We start from the raw sequence: 18,177 nt of genomic DNA, 5'->3' as shown, positions 1-18,177 counted from the left end.
AATTTATACAGTATAATACTATTCACATAGACTAACAAACTAAGAGGTGTTATAATGCAGTCATTGCATAGCAAAAAGCAGACTAATTAAGTAATATTCACATCTAATGTGCAAAATGCAGACCAAAAGGTAGCTATGAATAGCTAGGAAGATAAAATACCCTAAATGAACACACTAGATTAACGCCAAAAATAACAAGATAAACAAGTACACAGAAGTTAAAGAGCCATATTTTATTTTTTTCTATACATATATCTACACATGAACCAGAAGATGAAACATCCCCTTTAATAAACTCCAATCAGATTAGCTCATCAAGTTTAGACAGGACTAAATGTTAGACAATGAAGCATTGTTTAAAAAATCTTCTTTTTCTAAATAAAACATCAATTTTTTTTTTTTGTAGATTGTGAGTGGTAACCTCTTGATTTATTGAGAAAGAGTTTATAAAACATTGCCTGAAACATAACTATGAAACTTGACTGTCTCATTAACTAATTTGCTGACTGTTCATGTGGCATTGTTTTTAAATTCACTCAATACCATATTTTGTGGATTCTGAATTAACGCTTGCAAAAATCCATCAATCTCTTTGAAAAATCCTTACCTGAAATTTATATTTCTAAGAAGTTCTCAGCAGTAATGAAACTAACTAGAATTGTTTTAAAGGGAATATCATCCCTGCAAAATGGACATCTTGTATTTAAAGCCCTTACATATTGTTCCTACAAATATATTGCTACAGTAAAAATGAAATGTAGTAAGTTTACTCAATAAAATCTATTTTCCTGTACATTCTTTTGTGTATGATTCTGTATTGAATGCTACATATATTACATCACTTATTGTAACAGTTATGTATCAGCAAATATAGCAGTAATATACAGATGATTTTTCTGTCTTAACAAGTATTTTACCAGTTTTACCTACTAAATATATTCCATTTTTTTAGTATTTATGCATGACCTGAGCAGACCAGTCATTTATCTAATAGTATACATTGGATGGCATTGTCAAATTGCAAACTACTGTACACTTAACCACTTTACAAATGAAATTAACTCCAAGCTCTTTCTTTCCTTTTGTAGTCTTTCCAGTACCACTGACTTTTATAATGCAGGCTCTAAATATGTTTCCTTTAGCATTTAACAACATATTAAGAGCTAAGATAGATGAACCCTACACAATATTTTAAGAACACAACTTTAAAAAAGTAAAAAAAGTACAATCTCATGCTGCATATTTACATATATTATTTAAATACTATATTTTGTCTTTCTGCTATCCATAAATTTTAATCTAAAGCTTTTTAATGTACTGTTTTATAAAAGAATACATTCAACATATCTAGAGCTTGCAAAACTTTTTTTTCTTTCTGAAACATATTGATAAATAAAAGCTACCTGTAAAAGCATCCAGGTACTGGTTTGATTACACATGGGATAAAGGGCATTTGAATTCTGCACTTAATTGTGCAACTGATTTCATGTCTAGTCTAGTGACAAATTAATGCTTAGAACAAGACTGCCTCAAGACAGCAGATTAAAGCATTCATTACCATTGAATCATATGTGCTGTACAGTGATAAACTGTTCCTAGAGTATTCAGACTTCCATTTCTTTAAAGAACATTTAATATTATAAGACCGGGGATGGCGGGGGGGAGAGAAGAGCTGGAAACATAATGTATCTCAATAAATTTGACAAAATTGAAAGCGTTACAGCCTTGAAAAAAAATAACATAAACAGTGCTCTGTAAATGATAAGTACACTACAGTATGTGCTACATGAACATCATAGAGTATTTTCCCCCACAATTATTTTGCATAAAAATATTTCACATACATGTACAGTATCTTTGTTGGGACATTCAGTAATAAGCTATCTACAAATGGTTTTGAATTCATTTTCATTACTGAACTTTTCCTCTCCCTTCTTCAGAATCATGGTTCCCAGGTGTACACATCACATTGTTATGGCCCTAGTATACAGGGTTACTTTTTTTAAATATATATATATACTTTTTTTTAAAATAAGGAAACCTTCATTTTCTTTAAGACAGAGGCAATGAAGCAAATGGGAATTACTGTGTGTCAAACTGAAAGCAATCCCCAGTGCAAAAGACTGAACAAAACTACATGAGTTAACAGGGTTATTGATGTGGAGTTGGGGCTTTCAGCTGGGGCTCTCTGTTTAAATAAGTTGCCCAGTAGACTAAATTAAAGATTCCAAAAAGCAGTGGGAAAGCTATTCTTGATAGTCGATCAATTTTGCTGACACTGTTAAAAGTTTTCTTGGGTTCTGGTGGTTTTGTTTCTGGTTTAACTTCTTTGGGCTCTATTGTTGCACTTTTAGCAATGGTAGCCAGCCCAGGGTCTCTGGCAATATTAGGGGTGTAGCTTGTTGCTGCTGCTGTGTATGTGTTATTTTTCTTAATGAGAGGATCCTTCAGTTTCTTTGGCTGGGGAAAGAAAAACATGAATTTTATTCTTGTCCACATTTTCAATACTTAATATTGTGATAATGTACCATAATACAGTATTATTGCTACATATTGAAATTATACTTCAAACGGGACTAACTAGATGTTAGCTGTGTATGTGTGATTTACGTAAAACATTGTACTCAAGAACAAGATACTATCTCTCCATTTAATTACTTTTCCTAGAAATAAATCAAACAATTAATTCCCAAAAGTATTTAGAATAACAGATACGTTTTAGGATATGCTATTTTTGATAGTAAGCAAAGCAGTGTATTGTAATATCTGCAATATTAATCAAACAGTAGCAAACTAAACATAGTTCATTATCTTCTGAATCAAATGAGTTTTGTGACTAGAACAAATATATTGAGTTTGAGAGATACCAAGGATGCCACCATTATAAAACTATTTTCAAATTTGTCATTCAGATGCCATGATAAATAATGTATTATGAGGTCTAACACAACTTATCATACATATCATTTTCATGAGAGAGAGAGAGAGCTCAGTGGTTTGAGCACTGGCCTGCTAAACCCAGGGTTGTGAGTTCAATCCTTGAGGGGACCATTTAGGGATCTGGGGCAAAAATAAAAAATAAAAATCTGTTAGGGACAGTACTTGGTCCTGCTAGTGAAGGCAAGGGACTAGACTCAATGACTTTTCAAGGTCCTGTCCAGTTCTATGAGATAGGTATATCTCCATATTAGAATGCTTATTTAAAAGGAACACAACAAACAGCTTATTGATCCCTATTCAGCAAAATACTTAGAACTTAAGCATGTGTTTAAGGGCTTGGACATATTGGAGACTTAATGATGCCTTTTGCAGGTTACCACTGGACTAGCTGAGTTGCAGTGGTTGGAGTTTCATTCAGAATGTGTGGGAGCTATACAATTGTATATCCCCAGTCTTTTTAAAAATATCTATATATCACACTGAAATGTATGGAACATCCTAGAATGCTGATATTTTAAAAAGTGCTAATAGCTCAATAGAAAGTGACTGAGTTATATTAAGCATACTGGATGTGATCCTGGTCCTTGATCAGGCATTGTGCCACTCTGATCATTTAAATTTGTCTTAAAGCCTTTTAACTGGCTTGAAATCATCTGGCATATGGTAATCTCAGATGGCAAAAAGCTGTAGGCAGTCCTACTCCCCACCATAGCTTCTATATAGGAACAAGTTTCAGAGAAGCAGCCATGTTATCCGCAAAAAGAACAGGAGTACTTGTGGCACCTTAGAGACAGACCTGTCCGCGCTTACAGACAACTCCCCAACCTGAAGCAAATACTCACCAGCAACCACACATCACTGAACAAAAACACTGACCCAGGAACCTATCCTTGCAACTAAGCCCAATTCCAACTCTGTCCACATATCTATTCCAGTGACATCATCATAGGACCTAATCACATCAGCCACACCATCAGAGGCTCGTTCACCTGCACATCTACCAATGTGATATATGCCATCATGTGCCAGCAATGCCCCTCTGCCATGTACATTGGCCAAACCGGACAGTCTCTACGCAAAAGAATTAATGGACACAAATCTGACATCAGGAATCATAACATTCAAAAATCAGTAGGAGAACACTTTAACCTGTCTGGTCATTCAATGACAGACCTGCGGGTGGCAATTTTGCAACAGAAAAGCTTCAAAAACAAGATTCCAAGGAGAAACTGCTGAGCTGGAATTGATATGCAAATTAGATACAATCAACTTAGGTTTGAATAGAGACTGGGAATGGCTGAGCCATTACAAACATTGAATCTATCTCCCCATGTAAGTACTCTTATCAAACTGTCTGTACTGGGCTATCTTGATTATCACTTCAAAAGTTTTTTTTTTCTCTTACTTAATTGGCCTCTCCGAGTTGGTAAGACAACTCCCACCTTTCATGCTCTCTGTATGTGTATATATATCTCCTCAATATATGTTCCTTTCTATGCATTCAAAGAAGTGGGCTGTAGCCCACGAAAACTTAATGCTCAAATAAATTTGTTAGTCTCTAAGGGCCACAAGTACTCCTACATAGGAACAAGTCAGAGCATAGGTTGAGTGGAAGGGAAAGGAAGCATGAAAGAAGTACTATTGTACTGTGTTTCAGCTATCCCTGACTATATGGAAACAACTCCTATGGCTCTGAAGGGCTCTAAACTGTGTCTGAAACTGATAATGGGGCAGATGCCAAAAATCTGATCCTGTGTTCCTGGAACAGTAAAAAGGAAGTATAGATAAAAAAGAACCTTTAACACATTGTTTTAATTCTATAAACTAATATAATTCCTTATATATTTATTTTTATTTATTTTTTATTTATTTTTTCCCCAAAAAATAAGGGGAGAACAGAAAAAGAAAAGAACAAAAATGTATGCAAACAGAGGGAAAGGAAAGGGGTGGGGAGTAAGGAGGAGAAAGGGGAGTCATTTCTCATTTTCTCTCCATGAGAAACTAATCAAAGATTTCTAAGAAATTAGACCAAATCTTTTTAAATTTGTTTAAGGTCCCTCTTCTCCAAAATCGTAAGGCAACACATATCCTTGAGGTTGAGGAAGAGCTTTCAAATTCCCTTCAGTATAGATGTCCCAGATTATTTCCACCTAATAGATGGAATAAATAGCTGAAAAACAGTTAATTCAAAAAGAAAGAAAAGTCAAAATCAGCGAGTCCTTTGGTCATTCATCCATCAGCAGCTTCAGCGCTCATATTACAAAATTTTCTTTTTTTCACTTTGTCTTACTTGCTCAGGACAGAAACAGCCCTAGTATTCTAGAAACCAGTAATAAATCCAGCTAAACGAATAACTTTTTCACAGAAACCTAATAGAACAGCCATTTTGTAGTTTTACATTTTATGAAGAATCTGAGCTAGGCAAAGCTTAACTCCAGTAAGTATCTCGATATTTTATGTCACATTGAAGTTTATAAAAAAGTAATATCACATCTAATCAGAGCCCAGAGTGATATTAGATTATGAACTTCTGTCCATCACGAGTTTGCCTTACTTGACTTTGCCTTTTTCTTAGTATTTGTGACAGCTAATTCAGTACACGGTGTACAGAGAATATCTTTGGTATGTTAATATGAAAGAAGATAGGGGGATTCTTAACTTCTAGGGAACACAAGACCATACAGTCTTTAATATTTTTAAACAATTCTTGAATATTGTGTTTTATGGGATTTTTAATGTTTAATTTAGTCCCACATCAAATGGAATATATGATTTAGGGTTATCATTTCATAAATCTTGATTACTTAGGACACCAGTATCACTGGCATATGAAAAAGTCTATTTGCTATACCGAACAGACAAGATTTCAAAATTTCAGTGCAACTGGATCTCCACTAAAATGTATTTTTATATTACCCTTAAAAGGAACTATAATAAACTTGCGAGTATAATTAATAAGGCAAGCTGTGCAAATATGTTGCAAAGAAAAATGTAGTCATTATTTGACTTAATTTAGAAATATTCTTCAGCAAATAATTATGCAAATCATTCACATACAGTTCTTTGTAAATGTTTACTTGTTATGTTAGTTATTAGTTACAAAAGTAACATGGTTTTATTTCTATTCTCTGATTGTATGACTTACGCAATGAACCAAAATATCATGAATTATTAATATTGCCTTCAACTACACATTTTGATTTTTTTTTTGCATATTCAAGAACTGAAGCTTAATATTGTTTTTTCCCAAATATTCACTCTACTAAAGTTTCAGTACTAAATAAACAGCAAATATGACCACAACCACTCAAACCAAAATTCTTTTAAAAATGTGAATGGATGTTCATGGATTCCCGCCCTCCTTCTCTCCCTCACTCCCCCAATAGTCATTCAGCTCTACCAATAATGCTGGAAAGATTTCGGTTTTGCAACACTATCTTCAGTTCTCCTATGTGAACATTTTTCATAATTCATTCTAAATCCTTTAGTTAATGTTTAAATTTCATATAAAATAGCTATATTTCTTCCAATGCTCATTGTCTCATCTTAAGGCTTGAAGTAAGTGTCTCTTCAATGCAGAGGAGAGGACTTAAATCAAGGGAATTTTGTAGTAAGAGCCATTTAAAAGCAGATTTCTTAAATAACACATGTAATGACATGTTACATATTTTCCAGCAGATGCCTTGGTGGTAAGCACTGGAAATGTATCAGAAATATGTTTGAATAAACAAAAGGGATAATAGTCAATGTGTACAAAAGCTATTAGATTAAAATAGGATCAGTGATATGTAAAAGATTAATCAGGAAATTTCTATTTTGCCTATGTAAATTAGAGAGATTTTATTGTTCTCTCAAAAAAACTTCAATATTTGATAACAAATTTATGGAAGCTACTGTATGGAATGTAAGAATTGCCATATCGAATCAGAAAAGTGGTCCACTATCCTATCTCTGAGAGGGAGCTGCAAAAAACCAAAAACCCATAGTGGACAATTATGGATTAAACTGTCTATAGGGGAAGCTTCTTCAAAAACCTCTCCATTAGTGTGTGGCTTCTACTCTGAAGTATAAGGGTTTATATATGTCTTTAAAATACTAACTAATATAATTCTGAATGTTCACATTGGGCCCCATCCCAAGCCCATCTAAATTAGTTGGAGCCTTTCCATTTATTTCAATAGCCTTTGGATCAGGCCCAACATACACGTATATGCTTAATACTTGTTTTGAATTCAGTATCACCTTGTGGCAATGAATTACCCAGGTTAATTACTCATGATATTAAAAAAAGTATTAGTATTTCCTAATACCACTAGTAAATCTGTTGTCTTACAATGGAATATTCAATGAAGTTGTATTATGAAAAAAGATCATGTGTAGAATAGGCAAGAACCAGGGATGAAATATATTGGCAATCTTCAATCCAAACTGGATCATGGTGTACATGTAAGAGGTCTAATCAGGTGCCCGATGAACCCACTTATGGCTGACAAGTCCAATTCAAGAGTGACATAGCTTCTTACATATTTTACAGATTCATATGTTGTCTGAGTTAGAATCCATGATTACAGTATGCTACTTTCTTCTTTCTTGCTTTGCTTCCATCCTCTGGATCAAAGCCACTTCATGTTGAGCTGCACCTACTCAGATACTCCCTCCAAATTGGAAGGGATTCTGCACTCCTCCCAGCTTTCCACATTGATATTGAACGTCTTCATATCAGTTTACACACATTGTGGTACTGCCATAAAGGGCAACCCTGCTTTCTAGAGCTGTCCCAAATCTCACTGTTGAAAATATTCTTGGAGATACGGTTTTCTACCATTCACCTGCCATGAATGAACCATTGCAACCTCCTCTTCTTGGCAGTGGTTTCTAAGTGTGTCAATCCTGTGAATTCCAGCATCTCTGTGTGTGGTAGTGTGTTTCCCCACTTTATTTTCAGGATCTTATGTAGGCATCTCATGTGGAAGCTATTCAGTCTCTTGATATGCCTGGCATATGTAGTCCAGGTTTCTGAACCACAAAGCAGGGATGACAGCACACAAGTTTCATAGATTTGCATCTTTGATCTTAGTTGATAGTTTGCTGTTATTCCATGCACATTTCTGTAAGCCTGAAATACTTAGCTGCTTTTCCAGTTCTATTAATTCAATCTGAAGGTCAAAATTTCTGATGATTTTATAACCCAAGTAGCAAAAGCTGTCGACAACACCAAGAGATTTACCCTCCAGAGTGGGTAAATCTTTGGTACATGATCACAGTCTTCTTGAAACTAATTGTCAACCTGAAGCTCTTGCATGCTGCATGAAATTTACCCAAGAGATTTTGCAAAGAAGATTCACTATGGGCAACCAAGGCCACATCATCCACAAACAGGAAATCTCTCAGAATCTTGGTTTTCACTCTAAATCTTGCAATGTTGATCAATGCCATCATTGCTGTCCTTAAATGCATGAAGAAGCAGTAATGAAAAGTAGATGTTAAAGAACATGGGAGGCAAAATACACCCCTATTTCATGCCATTGTTAATGTCAAAAGCATTTTATTCTTTGTTTTCATACACCAGAGTTGCCTTCAGACCTTGATGTAAGGAATGAACATTCAAAAATATGGGGGGACAATCCACTTTTTTCAGAACCATAAAAAGGTCCTGTCTGTTGAACATATCCAAGGCCTTTATCAGATCAATGAAGGCTATGTAGAGTGGCATTCCTTTTTCTCTACACTTCTCTTGCAGTTGCTTAACCAAAAATATCATAGAAATGGTGGAGTGTTCTGAGTGAAGACCACATCGACTTTTAGGATAGATTTTTTCACCTAGAGATTGCAGCCTATGGAGCTCAATACAAGTAATAACTTTTCTGACGATGTTCAACAGGAAGATACTTCTATAGTTGTCACTGTCGCTTCTATCACCCTTGTTTTTGTATAATTGTACATTGCATGAAATGGGTTATTTACTAAACATGGTCCATGCATACCTTGCATCATCTACACATATTTTTTTTTCACTTTTGTTAATATGGGGTGCTTGGAGTGAAGAATCCTGAAGAAATAATAATGAAAAGGTTTCACTTTGTTCTCGTTGTTATTTATTGGGTCATAAAGCCCCACGAATGGATTCTGATTTCCACAGAAAAGGATGGGATATATTTGCTAATAGGTAACTTTCATTCTTGTGGAGTCTGGGCTGACATTCCTTTTGTAGTTTAGCTATTGCTGATGGCAGACAATCTGACCTTTAAGTCTGAGATGCATCCCCTGCAAGATCTAGCCTTCTGGGTCCCACAATGCTCAGTCTTCTCCATCATGTTATTGAACTTACATATTAAGCAACTAGAGTATTCAAGTGCCTGCAGAAAATACCCACTCTGTGTATCTTTTATAGCAAACTTATACATACCACGCCATATCCTCAACTGGTATAACTCAGATGCCCTCAAAATTGGGGATGTAATAGAGGAAACAAATGCTTCAAAGAACTTTTCTCCTCTATTACATCCCCATTACTGAGGGCATCTGCCTCCAGTTCAAGTCCGTCTTGAATCTAGAATCTAGAACCTTGGGTTGCTGTTAGACTCCCCACACCTACTGGGAGCCCAAAGAGCCATGGCAACAAAAAATGTCTGCTTCCAGCCATAACTGGCAGAGATTGCACCCCATACTTTCAGAAAGAGATGAGGTGCATGGCGATCCACAGAATCATGACTTCTAGGCTTGCTCAGTGCAACTTATATTAAGAAATGAAGAAACACCCTGAATGAGCTCCAACTGATACAAAACCCAGTAGTCTGTCTACTTAGCAACCACAGTACCCCACTCTTTGCACTGGCTCCCCATTGAATATAGTGTATAGTTAAAGGTCTCCATGGTATTAGATCCAGATACTTCAGACATCACCTGCCTTATCCTTCAAAAACATGCTCTGCCATGAAAGCTACATTCTAATGAAGCAATTGAATAATCATTAAATAAGGGAAGGCTTTTCTGTGTATCAAACAGAGCTTTCAAAGGGGCTGGACTTCGATGAGGGAAAACTAAATTTAAAAAAAAGCGTTTTGCATTAGTTTCTGAAGTCCATGGTCATTCTTATTTCTTGTGGAGTAAGTTTCATAATCTATTTCTTCCTACACACAAACTTGCAAATTGGACCTGATCCATAGCCTTTGGAAATCAAGGAAAAGATATCCACTGCTTTCAGCAAGCTTTGCGTCAGGCTCACAGACACTGCATACATCCACTGAGTCTCTCATTCAAACACACAACATATAAACTAGTCAATCTATTCCTACTACCGGCTGGAAAGGAAAAGAAAAATAAAGAGAGACTGTTCAATAACTGGGTGGTGCTACAGGGATGGGAGCCATAGAATCATAGAATCATAGAATATCAGAGTTGGAAGGGACCTCAAGAGGTCATCTAGTCCAACCCCCTGCTCAAAGCAGGACCAATTCCCAGCTAAATCATCCTAGCCAGGGCTTTGTCAAGCCGGGCCTTAAAAAACTCCAAGGAAGGAGACTCCACCACCTCCCTAGGTAACGCATTCCAGTGTTTCACCACCCTCCTAGTGAAATAGTTTTTCCTGATATCCAACCTGGACCATATAAAGACATGAAGGGAAGGGGGTGGAGAGTGTTGAGGTATGAGCTTTCCCTTCGTGCCACAGCTTTAGCCTCAGCCAACTTGTATCTTTCAGATTTAAGACATAGGACAGAGATCGTCTTCCTCTCTTTTCCACACAATGCTGCACATCCTGGTGGTGCTCTAAAAATGAAAATGTAACCACTCTCCATACTAATAATTTGCATACAACAAGGGATTTCAACACCTAGTGTGACCAGCAGATCCTGAACAGAAAATGCCCAATATCCATGTAAAGAGGCTCTTTCAGTAGATTATCTAAGTCACAATGGAAAACACACAGGCTGAATCCAGCACAAATGCCGTGAATAGATATGAATGTATGTATCATAAAATCTATTAGTAAAGGTGTTACCTTTTCAGGAACAACACTTTTGCCATCCCATGCGTAACCTCTCTTTGTGAAGTAGTTCACTGTTGCAAATTCGATGAGTGCTGAAAACACAAATGCATAGCACACTGCTATAAACCAATCCATAGCTGTGGCATAGGCCACCTTTGGAAGGGAATTTCTTGCACTGATGCTCAAGGTGGTCATTGTGAGAACAGTTGTCACTCCTGTAAAGCAAAAGTGTCAGCGTCACTTTAGATCAGTTACTGTATTTTGTCTTTTACTTATCAATGTGGATTCACAAATAAAATAGGAAAAATAGTTTCACAGGCTTCTGTTATTAGAAATATGTTTCCCAACCAAAGAGTATCAAATTTCAGGTTCTGCTGTGGAAATAATAATCTTTGAGGTACCCTTCTGGATTGTGCTTTATCTTGATCTTTTGACATATGGAAGTCACCGCCCTGCACTTTAAGCCGGGGGGGCGGGGAGGGTAGAGGGGGTTGCCTGGCTGGCCGAGAGAAGAGAGCAATGCTTTATGGCTTGGGGAGGAGGGGAGACGTAAAACTGCTGGAAAAGCAGTCAGCATGGTGGATCACTCACCACCTAGGAATGAGGAGTTTAAAAAGGTCAGCCGATGTCCGTCCCCGCCCCAGAATTAGCAGGAATTGGAGGGTACCGGCAGTGGATCTGCTGGAGGGACATGAATGGAAAGGTGGGGCGGGGAGACTGAAAAAAGCACTCACACACACACACACACACACACATATCAGTGAATTGTGGGGGTTTTCACCTGCACTGCACATTTTATTCACCGGGTTAGTCCCATACATCTAATAATAAAGTTGAGGCCTGATTAAACCCATATCTAATGTCTCCAGTCATTCTTTCGGCATAGCCAGACAATGAGGTTTGTGCTTTAGGAGATATTGCTGCTCCAAAAGAAACAGCCCTGAGTGGATGACTAAGGAGTATTGTTGGCATTGACCACAATCAAGTAGTTGTCAGTTCAGTGTGGACCACTTAGAAATCAAGCAGATAACAGTGGAAAGGAAAATAATGTGAGTTTAGTGAAAGAGGGATAAATGTGTTTATCAGGGTTACTGATATCACATTCCTTTTGCTAAACCATCTGTAATATTAAATATCTAACAAACTACATGATATATTTGTTTCTTCTAGGCAGGAGTTTGGACACTACATGTCAGAATATATACACTATATACAAGAAGTCATTGGTCCATGTAGTCGTGCATCCTGCCTGTGATGGTAGCCAGTGTAGCAATCCCTCAGACGAAGACAAAATGAAACATAATCTGTTTAACTTTGAGGGTCAGGAAGGAATTTAGCTGGGTGCATTATGTCCCACAGCATGAGATTAGATTTACTATTTTCTTAGATTGTAAATAAATTAAGTGATTGAATAAAATCTCAGAATTATTATTTTTGAAGCAGACTTAATGACCATCCCTCCAACATGAATGAAATGGGAAGAAGAAAGTCACCACAGCCCTATTGTTGTTTGGATTTATAGACCAACATAATTTCCTCTTCCAGCAAAAGAATTAGAGGAGGAGTTAATTTCTGACCCAGTTCCTGTTCTCACTTAGCATTTTAGTAATCATGTGGATGGTTGCAAGTCTTTTTCCATCTTGTCAATTATTTCATTTCGGGTCATAATTGCAGATAAAACAACTCAAAATTATGCAAAGTTCAGCGAGGCATACGCAGGCATGTTGGATACTTTCCACCTTATTTGTGTAAGATTGCTACAGTGCTATAAGATGTTTCCCATAAAAACAAAGGATGTTAATTGTTCTTTTTGCTGATTAACCTGTTCGGGGCTGAATGAAGTAGCAAACATATTTGGAAAATATGCTCCTTCAGTGTAGCCCAAAATAGGCTAAGCTGCATGTTATGATATTGCATTTATTTGAACTGATGTTTTGTACAGGTTTCTCTGCCATTACACAGTGATGCTTTGGCAACAGTCAAGAGGTTAAGTAAGACCCACGGCAATGTAATTTGCATTTCTAGTAGCAGAGCTTCATACCTGCTGGAAGAACATTTGTTTCTTTAACTGGCCATGGAGTTTTTACTGACAGTAGGAGGATTACATTGCTATCACATTGCCTACAGATTTTTGCAAGTGCAAGCTAGACATTTACATCAAATCACATGTTCGCAAGTTACCTTGACAACTGCAGACAATTTCATGTATTAAATCACTGTTACAGTTTATAACCACTATACTGAGCACTAATGAAAATATGCAGAGATCTAAAAGGGCCAGATAATTAAAAATATATTTAGATATCAATGACTATATCTTGAATTATGGGTACTTAATGATGATGTGGTTTTTGTTCCTTGGGGGAATGTATAAGGTCTTTTTCCACTTATAACTAATGATTTCTTGTTGCTCTTGTACAGTAAATCCTGCTATGCTATAGTTTGTGTTTTTATTTATAGTGCTAAAAGAGAGCTATAAATCTATATATGCTGTGCTTTTCTATTTGGATGCGTGTATGAATATGCCCAGGTGAAGTATTCAGAGACATCTTTTTTCTTCAGTGAAGTTAGGAGATTAAAAAAATAGAAACCAAATTCTAGACTTTCATTCAAACATATGTAAAAAAACACACAGTCAACAAAATAATTGTATTCTGAACGGAAAACTTTTAAAATGTTTACATTCTTGAAGGGGTGTCGTAAGGCTTTAAAAACAGCTGCCTGAATAACATAGGGTATTGTATGTTATTTTTTTGATACATGGGGTAATTTGGTACCCCATTTATGGCCAACCATAACTACAGCATCGTGAACCAACAACTTGGTTTTGCCAACAGTAAAAAAAAAGAAAGCTAAATGGAAGAAAATGAGGTTTCATTTCTTTTTTTAAATACATACGTAACAATCTTTGAATGTATGCCTTTTTAAGGGGCCCAATCTACTCTGTGACAAAATTGCCAAGATTAGACTTTTGATACCAATTTCAGAAGTGAGTTTAAAGGATTTGAATCTGTTGCATTTCATAGCAGTTTGTGGGTCCCCTTTTATATAAATTAGACTCAACTCTCCAATATTCCTATACTTTGTTTAGGGACTTCTCTACATTCATATCTACTTACCAACATGGAGCTTACACCCAATGTGAGCATTTGGCTCTCTGAATCTAAGGATGTCTAAGCTGGTGTGATTCACCTGAAGAGGCATTGGGAAAGTGGGCTGGAGCAGAAAAGCAACTCACAGGGGGATATTTTGAGAGGTAGGTGAAAATAGGTATAAGCCAGCAGGAATTGCAGGTGCTTCTCAGGATCAGGCCCTTAGACTGACCTCTGAATTTGGTTATAGAACTCCAGCTTTCCTTTGCCAACATTAAAAGGCAGAGTTCCTCCTGCGACTAACCTCCACATGTCCTTTGGAGCCCCTTCTTTGTCATGCTCTTGCACTGTGCTGAGGGGGAGCTGTTGGGGCAGAAACAAGGTCTGCTGCATTTATGCCCTTCCACTCCTGCCAGAGGCATTCTCAACTGGCCAATTATAGCTTGAGCAGCACAAAAGGAGCTGGAGCATATTGGAGAACTCTCACCTCCCTTTTTTCTTTAATCAAATGCTTGTTGTTAGATCTATCTATCTATTTGTTTGCAATATCGGAGAAGACCTGAAGAAGAACTCTGTGGAGCTCAAATGCTTGTTTCTTGCATGAACAGAAGTTGGTCCAATAAAATATATTATCTCGCCCATCTTGTCTTTTTGTCTGTCTGTCTATCTTGATTTTGGATGTGAAATAGGTTAAACAAAAGCCCCAGAGAATATTCTACCAGTTTCTTTCTAATTAAAAAAATGTGTATTAGAATGTAATAGCAAAAACCCCAGGGAGTCAAAAGCAGGTGTGAACTATATCATCTTAGTCCCTTGCATTCATCCTTGCCTGAATCCTACTCAAATTGAAGACAATAGGAATTTTGTCACTGATTTCCGTAGCAGCATTGGGCCACAACAGTATTTGATGAGCTTGCAGATGAGATCAACCCACAGAGTTATTAAAGCTCGGAGTTTCCACTGGCGCAAGAACATCTGGTGAACAACTCCCTTTGACTAAATTGCCTTTGAAAATCCAAGCCAAAAGCTGTATTACCCAGTTTGCTTTATGAGAAACAGTCAATGAACACTTTCTCCTAGTGTGACAGCTAACATCTAAACTTTGTCTGCACATTACATAATTCATAGATGACACGGCTAGAAGGGACCATTATGATAATCTAGTATGAGCTTCTGTATAACATAGGCCATAGAACTTCCCCCAAAATAATTCCTAGAGCACTTCTGCTAGAAAAACAGTTTAAGAAGTTGTCAGTGATGGAGAATCCACCATAGCCCTTGGTAAATTGTTTCAATAGTTAATTACCCTACATGTTAAATATTTGTACCTTATTTCCAGTCTGAATTTGTCTAGCTTCAATTTCCAGCCATTTGGATTGTGTTATACTTTTTCTCTGATACACTGAAGAGCCCTTTATTAAAAATATGTTTTCCTCATGTAGCTACTTATACTGATAGACTCAAAAAGCTCAAGCTATATAATTTATCAAACAGAAGGTGAATGGGTGACTTGATTACATCTATAAGGCATGTTTTCTAATCCCTTTATCATTTTCATGGCTCTTCTTTGAACTTTCTCCAATTTATCAACATCCTTCTTGAATTGTGAGCAACAGAACTGAACACAGTATTAAAGCAGTGGTTGCACCATTGTTAAATACTGAAGTAAAATAATCTCTCTACTCCTACTCAAGATTCCCCTGTTTATGCATTCCAGGATCACATTAGCTCTTTAGGCCACAACATCACACTCATTTTCAGCTGATTATCCACCATGACCTCCAAATCTTGTTCAGAATTACAGCTTCCCAGGATAGAGTCCCCCATCTTTTAAGTATGGCCTACAGTCTTTGTTCCTAGATGTATACATTTACATTTAGTAATATTAAGATGCATATAAGCTAAACCCTTTGAATATTCCTTTTCATTTTTTATATAAATCAAGATAGGCCAAGATGTTTAGATCTGACTCCAGATTAGCATAATGTCATTATTTTTCATTTTTGTTTTTGATATATAATGAATTTTACTATTCATTCTTTTTAATAAATTAAATAGTTTGGACCTTTTAAAAAATCATCTGTTACAATATCTTCAAAGCAAAGCATATTTTTTATCCAGTTATCCAATGTCACTTGGGTGCTTTTCTATAAGTAGCATATGACCCTGGCGAGTTTTGTTTGTTCGTTTGTTTTGGTTTGATTTTTTATGTTTCACTTACCAAATACAGTCCTTGCTGGAACAGATTCTCTGTTAAGCCAGAAAGACACCTGGGACAGAATCACTGTCATGATGCATGGTAGATATGTCTGAATGACAAAGTAACCAATCTTTCTCTTCAAATGGAAGTGGGTAGTCATAACAACGTACTCCCCTAGAAACCAATAAAAATAAAAGAGAGTGAGACCCTTTCCCATATGCACAGATTAGAATCTGTGTCCCAAGTTTTTGCATGAGTAACAATTTCTTTATCAAAAAGAAGAACAGGAGTACTTGTGGCACCTTAGAGACTAACAAATTTATTAGAGCATAAGCTTTCGTGGACTACAGCCCACTTCTTCGGATGCATATATTTCTTCATCATTTCTGTCCACTGTTATTAAAAATTTTGTTTGAGACAAGTTTGGTTTAGGTCTGAAGAAATTTTTTAATAATGAATTGATGGTGCAGGGGCCTTTCATCTCAAATTCAGCCCAGCTGGGTAGTGAATAAAACTTAATTTTAACTGATTCAGTGTCCTTTGTGAAATGGGGACCTTAGTCATCATAAATCAGAAAACGATCGTAACCAATACCCTTGTACACAATGTCCAAAGGTTAAATGAACCCTGGCGACTGATGGTTAGATGTGGTTCATCCAGATCAGGCTTAGGACACAAGGATTAGTCCAGTTTATTTATGTTTGCATTGCCATTACCTGTGCTATATCTGTTCTGAAGATAGAAGGCTAACATTCTAATTCTATTAATTCAGTACCTTTCACTAGTAATACTCTCCCTTAAAGTAAATGGCTGATGGATGAATTAGGACAGAATTCTGTCCATAACTATCTTTTTGGGATGTTGAAGAAACATAGAGAAACAGCATTCCTGTGGAATTTGTCACCATACAATGGGTTTTATAAATCTCAGTTGCCAGAATACAGCAAAAAATACCTCAATGTCACTCTGTTATTTACAGACATTATTGAAAATGCAATATTTTGAAAAGCAATATTCCCTAAAGATTTGAAAACCTATTGATGTGACTTTATGTTCAGTATAGACTGACTCGCAATACAATAGATATTAGTTTAGAAAAGATACATGTGGCTTTGAAACTGAATGAAACCCTCTGCCTAAATAAAAGATGACGCATGAAATTACTGTGATTCTCTTTTAAAATATAAACAACTGGCAATAGCACTGGCAAAGGAAAATCCTAAATTGGATTGAAAAACTGTGTCTAGACATTGACTGCTTATGCACCAAGCATGTCAAATGCCCTTTTTGTCTAATTCAGATTCTAGAAGAACATTCATGCGAACATTCTTGCCCAACATATAACCCTGAGGGAAGCTTATAAATAAGATGTGACAATACTCCTAAGATGTTTGAATATACATTAAAAGACAATGGCAGAGGAGGGGAAAGAGAATCAATTATGAGCTGAGTGGTAGAGGAAAGGATATATGAAGAGAAAGTCATCTCCAAAATAGGACTGGCAGGAGCATTATACTCAAGTAAAAACTAAGTAAGATGACTGGTGTGACCTCACCCTCCTTTTATTCATCCACTTATCTTCTTTTTTGTCTGTGTCCGTTTTTTGAAGGGTGCCCAATATAGCTAGTAAAGCCAGTAAAGAAGAATTAATCTAAAATATGACAGGGGGAAGCTATTTTAATGTAATCAGATACAGAATAATCAAAATGATATGTAAGCATTAATTCATTGCTTGTGGAGTACAAGCTAAGAAGGACAGAGAGTTAACACATCATAGTACTCTGAAGCTTTATTTGGCTGCTTAAATTATCAAAGTATTTTTTGACCTGTGAAAAATGAGAACAAGATTCCAAGCATAAAGGAAATTAAAAAGACTGGGATTAATGTGGGCTTGGTAAATACTGTAGCTGCTTTGAGCTAGCCAAAGGTAACACTGAAAGTGAAATACTGCAGATGAC

At 36.4% G+C, this 18,177-nt stretch overlaps 1 protein-coding gene across 2 annotated transcripts in view; it reads right to left on the bottom strand.

Moving 5' to 3' along the window:
• Positions 1-218: 218 nt before the first annotated feature.
• GABRA1 (gamma-aminobutyric acid type A receptor subunit alpha1) overlaps positions 219-18,177 on the bottom strand; it is a 54,718-nt gene continuing 36,759 nt past the window's right edge. For both annotated transcript variants that reach the window (XM_034779892.1, XM_034779893.1), the window contains exons 8-10: positions 16,241-16,393; positions 10,940-11,142; positions 219-2,460 (exon numbers count right to left, since the gene is read on the bottom strand). In XM_034779892.1, the coding sequence (XP_034635783.1) occupies positions 2,152-2,460; positions 10,940-11,142; positions 16,241-16,393 (665 nt within the window). In that variant the 3' untranslated portion in view covers positions 219-2,151. The remainder of the gene's footprint in view (positions 2,461-10,939; positions 11,143-16,240; positions 16,394-18,177) is intronic.

The sequence above is a fragment of the Trachemys scripta genome, chromosome 8, assembly GCF_013100865.1.
Source record: "Trachemys scripta elegans isolate TJP31775 chromosome 8, CAS_Tse_1.0, whole genome shotgun sequence".
NCBI classification, from domain to species: domain Eukaryota; kingdom Metazoa; phylum Chordata; order Testudines; family Emydidae; genus Trachemys; species Trachemys scripta.
The sequence above is the reverse complement of the archived record's forward strand: the minus strand, read 5'-3'. Positions and strand labels throughout refer to the sequence as shown.